This window comes from Etheostoma cragini, chromosome 11 (genome assembly GCF_013103735.1).
Source record: "Etheostoma cragini isolate CJK2018 chromosome 11, CSU_Ecrag_1.0, whole genome shotgun sequence".
NCBI classification, from domain to species: domain Eukaryota; kingdom Metazoa; phylum Chordata; class Actinopteri; order Perciformes; family Percidae; genus Etheostoma; species Etheostoma cragini.
In genome coordinates this window covers 24,666,080-24,677,504 of record NC_048417.1, presented here as the reverse complement: position 1 = coordinate 24,677,504, position 11,425 = coordinate 24,666,080, and the positions used below count along the sequence as shown (strand labels likewise).

At 41.2% G+C, this 11,425-nt stretch overlaps 1 protein-coding gene across 5 annotated transcripts in view; it reads right to left on the bottom strand.

Moving 5' to 3' along the window:
* Nucleotides 1–896: 896 nt before the first annotated feature.
* The window catches only part of lrch1 (leucine-rich repeats and calponin homology (CH) domain containing 1), a 99,084-nt gene continuing 88,555 nt past the window's right edge, over nucleotides 897–11,425 (bottom strand). For 2 of the 5 annotated variants that reach the window (XM_034885152.1, XM_034885153.1), the window contains one exon: nucleotides 897–1,153. In XM_034885152.1, coding sequence (XP_034741043.1) covers nucleotides 1,040–1,153 — 114 coding nt within the window. In that variant the 3' untranslated portion in view covers nucleotides 897–1,039. Of the gene's footprint in view, nucleotides 1,154–11,166 lie in introns of those variants that run through there. The other 3 variants (XM_034885149.1, XM_034885151.1, XM_034885150.1) reach the window with 3 other exon arrangements.

Here is an 11,425-nt window from a genome sequence, read left to right as displayed (position 1 = left end):
GTCTCCGTTTGCGGCCGTGGAGACGGCAACACAACCTGGCAGACACCGAACCCAACCAGGTCAGAAGGGTTTTGGTTCAGGGCCTTGTAGTCTCGTATTCCTAGATCCTAATATGACGACGTAGACCACAAGGCTCTGAAACGAGGTGTATAAATGATGCAAAGGATGAAAGGATGTGCGTTTTTAAACCAAAACAGAGTAAACCAAAAAATGTAAATTTAGCATATAGCCCTATGCACACAGGACTGGAATTAACCCCCCCCACCCCCGTATTCTGTGCGGGACTAATATTATTGTTTGAACATGATGAGTGAAAGTGAGTCTATGTATTGTATTGGAAGTGTATCTGTGTCTATTTGAAACCGCGTCGCTTGCCAGGACATTCTTGTAAAAGAGATTTTTGACCTCAAGGAGTGTTTTTTTATCCTGTTTCAATAAAGGTTTGTATGAATGAATTATCACACAACCTCGGTGTTTGCAGGTATATGGCCGGTGATTTGTTGGGGAATATTTTACTCGACAAATGACAGTCAGGCAGTTTTGCACCAGATTAAGATCACAGGCTGGCTGTGTAACTTACCCTCCTGTTGTCCTCGGGTCAAATTATCCCCTTTAAAAATGTCTATATCTGAAATATGAGTTTCTTTTTAACCAATTTTCCACAAAAATGGATTGGATTCCTTACAACGCTATTTGCAAATTCAATTGATCACTTTCATTCCTCTGATCTCAACTATTAGTCAAAATAATTGCTAATTTCTGCTTTTTTAACTCAAATATTAGGTATAATTCTATATAAATGAGAGTTATTAACCATGGATTCCAAAATGTCGTGTAAAACTAGTAAGGTGGTGTTAGTGAAAACTAAAAAAAAGTCTGAAAAACCAGGAGGAGGACAGCACAAGGGTTATTACAAAGAGCTAAAGTCCCATGTGAATAGAGCTGAGATCTAATAAAATTGCGTGGCAGCGTTTTGGATCCAGGAGTGTTTGGTTATACGTGTCAGTCAGAGGAAGCTCCGTCCGCCTCCGCCCGTCGCTCACGTCAGCACGGAGAGTTTGGATGACGCCTGGTCCACCAGAGCTTGCACCGTGACGCCCAGCTTCACCAGGCCTTTCTCCTCCAAGATGTGGTGCGGGAGACACAGCTTGTCCTGTGATAGAAGAGGGACGGAGAACAGGAGAGAGGGATGGAGGACAGAAGACAGGGATGGAGGACAGAAGGGAGAGACGGATGACATAAGACAGAGTCGGAGGACAGAAGAGAGAGTATGAAGGAAGAAACGAGAGTCGGAGGACAGAAGCGTGTCGGAGGACAGAAGACAGAGTTGAAGGACAGAAGAGAGAGTGAGAGAACAGAAGAGAGAGTCAGAGTACAGAAGAGAGTCGGAGGACAGAAGAGAGTCGGAGGACAGAAGAGAGTCGGAGGACAGAAGAGAGTCGGAGGACATAAGACAGAGTCGGAGGACAGAAGAGAATCGGAGGACAGAAGAGAGAGACAGAGGACAGAAGAGAGAGACGGAGGACAGAAGACAGATCTGTGAGAGAGCGCAATGTGTCACGCTAGGCAGGTAATCACATAAAGGAAGACCACAGCTGAAGCTGGGGACTTTACAAAATAAAACACCCAGGTTTATGGTGATTTTGTCTGTCTTGACTTCTTAGAGCAAAACACATGATCAGGCATGCACACACACACACACACACACACACACACACACACACACACACACACACACACACACACACGCACACACACACACACACACAGACACACACACAAAATTAGACTACAATTACTACAGTTTTCCCCACTCATCCTGTCTCTTTCTATAGAGAGAGAGAGAGAGAAAAAGAGAAAAAGAGAAAGAGAGACTCTTCAGGTAGAAAAACTTTCTGCTCACCTCTCGGCACCCGCACCATGGACTACATGGTGACAGATATAGACCCTTTCTCTCTCAGTGCATTTGCAGTCAAACCACTGACCCATGTGTCTGACCACAGCCAAATTACTGTGTTTCTCAGAAGGTCAGTGACAAACAACAGCACCCCCCCACAGGAGATCATACAGATGGGCCAAAATCAGCACGGAGGACTTCCAGAAAGCAATCAGCTCAGCCCAAATTCAAACTCTAATAGATACCTTTCTGGACACCCCATGCTATATGTACACAGTCAAGAAGGTGTAAATAATGCAAATAGACATGTCAATCACATTATCATGGAAACTGCAAAGAAATCACAATTAAAACTATCCAAAAATAAACCTTAGAACCCCAAAGATGACAATTGTTTTGACAAAGAATGTAAAAAAAATTGACAAAAGGTTCGACAATTATCTAATCAAAAACACTGAGATCCCAAAAATGTAGATTTACGCCTTCTCTACTGCGCCACAAACACTACAAACACACACTCAGGATAAAAAAAGCACAACACACGCACAAACCTCCTGAATGGAGGAGTCCATAAACACAAACCATTTTGGGAAAAATGGAAAAATCTTAAAAAATCCCAACCTGTGGAATTGGTGATACAGAATGCAGACATATGGGTCGGCCATTTTGAAACACTCTACGAGCTATTAACAAGCAACCCAGACCCAAATACAAACAAAACTGTAACAAAACTGAATGAACCAAATCAGCTGTCAATGACAATCAGAATCCTCTCGACTCCCCCATTAATGAACAGGAACTAAGAGACACTCAAACCCCAAAAAGCCAGTGGGCTCGATGGCATCATAAAGGAGATGCTGAAATACATAACCCCTCAATTCCAATTCTGAAACTCTTAAACCTGATTCTGAGTGTAGGTCACTTCCTTGACATCTGGAACCACGGTCTCATCACACCAATATACAAGCTTGGAGATACATTTGCCCCAAATAATTACCGAGGCATCTGTGTGCAGTAATCTGCTGGGAAGCTCTTCTGTAGCATCGTCAACTCCAGACTCAGAAACTTCCTTACCAAACACAATGTCTTGAGTAAAAGTCAAATTGGATTTGTACCAAAACACCGCACTTCAGATCACATATACACCCTACACACCCAGAGAGACAAACATGTTCACCAAAACAACAACTAAATCTATGCATGTTTTATAGATTTCAAAAAGGCATTTGACTCTATTTGGCACAGTGGTCTATTCTACAAAGGTAATCGGGTGTAGAGGGTAAAACATATGATTAAATCAAATGTAAACTAACAATAAGTGCAGTATTAAAATTGGCAACAAAAGAACAACATTCTTTAGTCGGAAGCGTGGCGTGAGACAGGGCAGCTGTCTGAGTCCCACTCTGTTTAACATCTATAATAACCAACTGGCCACCATCCTAGAGGAATCAGCAGCACCTGGTCTCACGCACACAACTCTGAGATCAAGTTCCTGCTCTTTGCAGATGACCTGGTTCTGTTGTCCCCTACAGAACAGGGCTTACAGCAGAACCTGGACCTGCTGGAGCAGTACTGTCAGACCTGGGCCCTGACAGTAAACACACAAAAAAGACCAAGACAATGATTTGCAGAAAAGATCCAAATCTTAAGTAAACATATACAGCTTCACATTAGGAAAACATAAATTAGACAAATGTACACATTACAATTATTTAGGACTGATAATAGTTTTAACCCAGCGATAATGGAGCTGAGAGAGAAAGCACGCAGGGCGTTCTATGCAATTAAAAGTCAAATCTACATTAAAAACCCAATCAGAATCTGGCTCAAATTATTAGAATCTGTACTAGAACCAATCCTCCTCTAGGGTAGTGAGGTGTGGGGTCCTATTACCTACCAGAATTCTTCCCACTTGGACGAAAACCCAGTTGAAATCCTGCGCCTTGAGTTCTGAAAAAGCATCCTACAGGTGCACAGGAGAACCACCAACAACGCATTCAGAGCTGAATTAGGCCCATTCCCATTTTTCATCAAAATTCCAAAACGTGCAATCAAATATTGGCTCCATCTAAAAAAACAGCGACCCCCACTCCTATCAGCAGAAAGCCCTGCATGACCAAGAACTGAGCAAAGAGAAGAGTCCCCTCACTCAGCTGGTCCTGACGCTCAGTCCACTTCCTGACCCTGTTCTGCCTCAGCCCCAGTCTGGGAACCAACCAATCAGAGTTAACCAAATTACAACACAACAGAAACAAAACTACATCAATTGGAACACACAAACAAAAGCACAAAGCAAACTGCAGTTCTATCTGACCCCAAAAAGAGAGTACCGATTGGCAGACTACCTGACCACAGTGACTGATGTCACACTAAGAACTACGTTGACCAGGTACAGACTCAGCGAGCACCACCTGGCCATCGAGACAGGCCGCTACAGACAACAATGGCTCCCCAAAGAGGAGCGCTTCTGCCAGCTGTGCAAGAGCAACACAGTCGAGACAGAGCTGCACTTCCTGACAGAATGCACCCACCTGCAGCTGGTCCGGACTAAATATTTCCCCAAATTCAGACACAAGCACCCAACATTTGACCAAATAACCGACATCAACAAGGAGAACAGCCAGAGAGCTGCAGCACAATATGTCTTTACCTGTCACACTTTGAGTACCCCCCCCCGCCCCCACACCTGTAATGTTGTCATGTTGATGCTGATATCATCAGTTCTGTTCTTGTTGTTATGATTGTTGATGTCTCCCTGTTTATGTGCTTTAGCAAAACTGTATGCCACTATGGTCATGCTAATAAAGCTTCTTTGAATTGAATTGATTGAATTAAGAGACAGAGAGACACAGCGAGAGGAGGAGAGAGAGAGGGAGACAGAGAGAGAGAGAGGGAGGGGTAGAAAATGAGAGAGCAAGAGACAGAGAGGGAGAGAGAGCGCGAGAGAGACAGTGAGAGAGAGGGAGAGAGAGAGAGAGAGAGAGACAGAGGAATACAGAGAGAGAGGAAGGGGTAGCAAGAGAGAGAGTGAAAGACAGAGAGTGAGAGAGATAGTTCAGATGCCATGTTACATCCTGCTACACTCTGTGGTGCCCAGCTACGTCCTGCTGTGCCTTGTAATGCTGTACAGTGCCCTGCTATGCCATGAACTACTACAAATAACTGCCACAAACTACTATTTTTTCTATTTTTGTTATTTCCACTAACCCCAACCGGCCCGTCAGACACCGCCTCCCAAGAGCCTGGGTCTGACCGAGGTTTCTGCCTAAAAGGAAGTTTTTCCTCACCACTGTCGCACTGTTGCTTGTTCTGGAGGAAACTACTAGAACTTTTGGGTCCTTGTAAATTCTGGAGTGTGGTCTAGACCTACTCTATCTGTAAAGTGTCTTGCGATAACTCTTGTTATGACTTGATACTATAAATAAAATAAAATTAAATAGAGAGAGAGACAGAGACAGAGTGTGAGAGAGACAGAGTGTGAGAGAGAGTGGGCGCGAGAGAGAATTTCTCACACAGTCCAACTATATTTATCCATGTGCTTCTCTTACCTTTCTCTCAGTGTAACGGCTCCTCTATCGTTCTTCATCTCCATCTTTTTATATTCATTCTCTGACTTGTTTTTCTACATTTTCGTTAAACGAATATTCATTTTATCTTGAGCTTGTTTGCTTTCTTGCCGAGTTAGAAGATAAATATAGGCTTTAGGCAGGAAATAGTCAGCTTAGCATAAAGTTTGTCCAAATCATGTTTCAAACTTGAGGCTTGCGGGCCAAAACCGGCCCCTGCAGACTTTGCTTTGGCAGCCCATTCATTTAGGTTCACAGTAGATAGAAGATAGATTGATAGATAGATAGAAAGAGACATAGATAGATAGAAACAGATAAAGACATAGATAGACAGAAAGATATAGAAAGATTGATAGATAGATATAGAGACATAGTTAGAGACATAGTTAGAGACAAAGAGACATAGATATAGAGGCATAGATAGATAGAGACATAGATAGAGACATACAGTAGATAGATAGATAGATAGATGGACGGATACTTTATTACTTTAAAGACAAATTTGGCCGATTTGAAGAAGCTGAAAAAATTTTAGACCGTGAAACTAGAAGCTGTAAAAAATGTACAAACTCTACGATGCAGCAGACTTTCTGCCGCTGCTGAAGGACTTCATGTCAGCCGAAGTTCGACAAATCAAAACAAGTGACGAGAAGCAACAGAAAGGTCGCAAAAAACGACAAAAACTAACAGAAAATTGCACAAAAATGAGGCAAAGAGACATGAAAGAAAACTAAATGTATTTAAAAAACTTCATAACTCCTTCCCTCACGTCCTTCCTTCCTTCTTTTTTTCGAAGGTTGTCACTTCTTTGAAGTTTCTGTCACTTTTATCAACCTATCTCTTCCTTCCTTCCTTCCGTCCTTCCTTTCTTTTTTCGAAGGTTGTCACTTCTTTGAAATGTGTCACTTTTGTTGACATATTGTTGCTTCCCTCCCTCATTTTTTTTAAAGGTTGTCACTTTTGTGGACTTCTTCCTTCCTTCCTTCCTTCCACTGTTTTGTCGCCTTTCTTCATCAGTATTTATATGTTTTTCAGTAACAAGGCTGATGTTTTGGATTGTTACTCTTGCTCAGGGGTTCTTGGATTAAAACCAATGTTGACAGAAGTTTGAGAACTAGCGTTTGAGTCCGTACATGAACAGACTCCGTCGACATCCCTAAACTGTACATTTATTCCCTCGACCTTCAACAGATATCATACACAAGTCATAAAAATAATCCTCCTCATACATGAAATCTACTCCAATCAGCACAAAGTTAATCAAAAATGTGCAGAGAAACAACAGCTGATTTACTGCCTGAAATAATTCACAGAATAAATGATTCAAAACATCTCACACAGGTTTATCTCCAATATTTAGTTACTATTACATTACATTAAAAATGATAAAGCCAGACGCTGTTGCTTGGAGTGGAAGGCAGATACTAGCTTAACCCTCATGTTGTCAAAGGGTCAAAGTTGACACGTTTTTAAAATTTCTGTGGCAGCAATTTGAATTTCTTTCTACCAATCGGATTGTTCCATGAAACCCTCTTCAAGTCAAACTAAGGATCAGTTCACTGTTATAATTGACTTCACTTGAATTTTGGGTGTTTTATTCAATTTTATAGCATTATTCTTATCTTTGACAGTGTGATTATCCATCAACATCCTCTGATCTTAAATATTATTCAAATTAGTTCATAATTTCTGCTTTCTACTCAAAAGTTAGATATAATTTCATGGGCTATATACGGTTTAGTGTCCAGAAAGTCAAAAAATATTGGTAATAAGTTGTTGGAAGTTTACAGGGGGGTACAATGCTACAAAAACATTGTAAAAAATATTTTAAAGAGAAAAAACATTAAAAATGACTAAAGTAAACAGCAAATTAAGTATCATCATATCATATTAAATTTTGACCCAGAAGGACAACACAAGGGTTAAGAAACACGGCATTGTTCTGTAAAGTACTTTGAAATCTGCGAGTCGGGCAGCAAGATGCTCCCGGGGCGGTAGGGCGCGTGGCGGGGAATCGGAGTAAGACGTCTGCTTTTATTCTGTTTCTGTGAATGAATCCAGCAGCCAATCAGCTGCTCACATGGCCGGCAGGCTAATGCATTAGGATTTTTAACAACGCAGTAGGCAAAAGTTTTTAAATTCCTTTTAACATTACAGATAATCTTCTCCGCTCCTCAACAAATCAAAGCCTCTAACATTTATATTATATATATATATATATATATATATATATATATATATATATATATATATATATATATATATATATATATATATATATATATATATCATACTTTACACACTCATCCATTGTCTAAGTAGCCCTTTGAATGTTTCCAAAAAACAGTCACATTGCATATCACGATACAGAAGAGTTGTAAATAAAAAATATAAAAGCAAAACGCAAATAAACAAACAAATAAATAAATAAAAATTCACATTTTTCACAAGTTTCAAACACATGGTCCTCAAATAAAAGTTTTAAATAACAACTCATATTTGATTTCAAATAAAGAGCCAAAAGTGACATCTAACTGATCAAAAGCATCAATAATTATTATAACATGGCTCCCCTTTGCTCCTGAACGCTCTATAATCACAGGTTGGATCAGAGCGATGGCGAACCGTCGTGTGCTTATCATAATGTCCAGTTATTTAAAAACATGGGAAAAACCAGGAAAATACAGCTGTTGTCACTCTGTGACTGTTTTAAATGTGCAGGGGATGGTCTTACTTTCATAGTTAAACAGGGGAGCAGAGACAACATACACAACAAAGATGGACTATTGATATATATCATATATATGTATATGTATATATATTGTTATTTTAGGTCTTATGACCCTGACACATCAACCTGATGAGAGCCCAGTTGGACTGACCGCCCCCCCGAGTTGGCCCAAAAAAGTGCCTCGGAATTAGGGCTGGGCAATTTATCAATATTATATCAGATGTACGAAATGTATCAGACTCAGCAACAGTTTCTTCCCATAAGCCATCTCTCTGATGAACAGCTGACTTCTGACTCACTGTGTCAGGTTCAATTCTGTACAATAACCCTGCAACACTGTCTCTAAACACTTACCGGTAAAATTCCTGGTATGTGTTCTCATACCTGGCAAATAAAGCTGATTCTGATATCGTGATATGAGACTAGATATCATCTTAGATTTAGTTTATTGTAATATCCTGATGACATGACAAGGGTCTTTCCCTGGTTTTAAAGGCCACAGTGATATACTTTCCTGAACTTACCAGACTGTTCTAGCTGTTTTATTATTTGACTTTTCCCCACTTAGACATTACGTCCATATTACTAATGATTATTAGTCCATATTATTATTCATCATATTTTGTTAAAGCACCAATTGTCAACCCTAGAATATCGCTGCAATATCGATATTGAGGTATTTGGTCAAGAATATAGTAATATCTGATTATCTCTCTATTGCCCAGACCTAATCTCGACACATCAAAGCGATGCACGAATACGATCTCATATAGATCCGCGAAACGTGTTTCTGAGACATTTTAAGGAGAAATCGGCCGAGCAGCTACTTAATCTGTCTTCAACGCGCACACACACACACACACACACACACAGCCGCTGAATCTGTCTTCAACACACACACACACACACAGCTGCTGAATCTGTCTTCATCACACACACACACACACACACCCACACACACACACACACACACACACACAGCAGCTGAATGTGTCATCATTTCACACACGTGCAAACATGCACACACACACACAGCTGCTGTTTCTGTCTTCATTACACACGCACACACCCACACACACACACACACACACACAGCTGCTGAACCTTCCTTTCAGATCCACAAATGTCAGTTTGAGAGACTCTAGTCTCACTAATCCCGCTCCTCAATTCCGGGATAGCTCTCCACCAATCAGATTGGACGTTTGAGTCTGACTGCCGGCAGCACCCGCCTTACAACCAACCACGTCAGTTCCCCGCCCCCCCAATGGACGATGGCACGAGACAGACCGAACAGACTTGAGTCACTGGACTGTCCGACGGCCCATCATTGGGTTGGTGTGTCAGTGCCTTGATTGTAAGCGATGTTGGTGGATTACTGTGGCTGAGACGTGCTAGCACAAATCTACTAGCACTTGTATCGTCGGCCAGATCAGCAGCTACAGTAGTTCACTGAACGTTTGTTTGTCAAATTTTTGTCCCTTTTTGACATGTGTGGACAAAGCAGGGGTTAAAGAAACTGTTTAGATGTTTGTACGAGCTACTTCCCAGAGTCACTGAGTTAGTTGTCTATGTCCACAACGTTTAATTTCCAGGATTGCTCCGTTGCTGCAGGAAATTCAGGCTGATGTCCGTCCCCGTCCTCTGTCTCTGTGTTGGCGTTCTAATCTGCAGCTGATTTTTGAGGACTATTGTTACCTGGTCCTCAGATCTCTGCAGGGTAAATCCAGACAGCTAGCTAGACTATCTGTGCTTTCCCTCGCCTCTTTCGAAGCCTTTTCTTCTCCTTCTCGTCTCCTTTTTGTCTCCTTTCTGTCACCTTTTTGTTGTCTTTCTGTAACCTTTTTGTCGCCTTTCTGTCGCCTTTTTAACGCCTTTTTAACACCGTCCGTCGCCTTTACGGATGTCCGTCCCCATCCTCTGTCTCTGTGTTGACGTTCTAACCTGCGGCTGATTTCTGAGGACTATTGTTACCTCGTTCTCAGATCTCTGCAGGCTAAATCCTGACAGCTAGCTAGACTATCTGTCCAATCGGAATTTTCTGATGTCGACTAAAACTACTTCTGAACGTACACATGTTCCACCAAAACTAGTTTCTTCCTCAGACTATTTAGCAGCGGCACTGTGTCTCCGTCTGGAGCTTAGCCCCGCCCACAACGATTATGATTGGTTTAAAGAAAGGCCAATAAACCAGAGCACATCTGTCTCCCATCCCAAAATGCAGAGTGGCCTAGACAGACCTTCCTATGCAGCGCTGGGGAGGAAGGATTAGCTACAGTAGATGGGTTGGCAGGACACCGACTCCTGTTTCAGCTTCGAGTCTTTTTGAAGTTAAAAAAAGTTCTACTTTTCTATAAAAAAAACGCCATATGTTAATTGCGTTGACAGCCGACCAATGACAAGTAGAGAAAAAAAATGGAGTCGGAGCAAGTTAGACATGATATGACCGGGTGCTCCCTGTTCAGGGAACTCACTTTGTTTTATCTCTCTCTCTCTCTCTGTTGTTTCTCTAGCTCGCTCCAATGCTTTGTTTTATCTAATGTTAGCACCTCTCTCTTGCTGTTGTTTCTCTCTCTCAGTCCACCACTTTGTTTTATCTAACGTTAGCACATCTCTCTTTCTCTCTCTATTGTTTCTCTATCCCGCTCCACCGCTTTGTTTTATCTAAAGTTATCACCTCTCTATCTCTCTCTCTCTCTGTTCTGCCAGATTATGGAGTTTATTACTATGTATTCAATGCTTTTGTGTTTTACTATGATTTACTTATTGAGGTTTTATGGTTATGTATTTGTTTTAGCTTATTTATTTGGCCTGTGAAGCACATTGTGACTGTGATAAATGCTACCACTACAACTCTTAATCATGTAAACACTGTATCATAACAGTATATATCCACAATCCTTATACTTCTTTAGTTATATTTCTACTCTGATATTTCTATCCTCTTGCAACTGTAACACAGCATTTCCCTTCGGGGATCAATAAAGTATTTCTGATTTCTGATATATAAATAAGCTTTACTTACTTACACACTAACTTTTTCTGATTATGGATTTGTTTATATTTATGACTGACTAACGTGGAGAAGTAGCTCATACAACTAAAACATCCAAAATATTCCATTAACACTAATGAACACATCCAGATAAAGTTGATTTTGGAGCGTGACTTTCCCCATGTGACATAAATGCTGCAAAAGAAAAAGCAGCCCGGGCTGAAAAGGGGGGGGGGGGG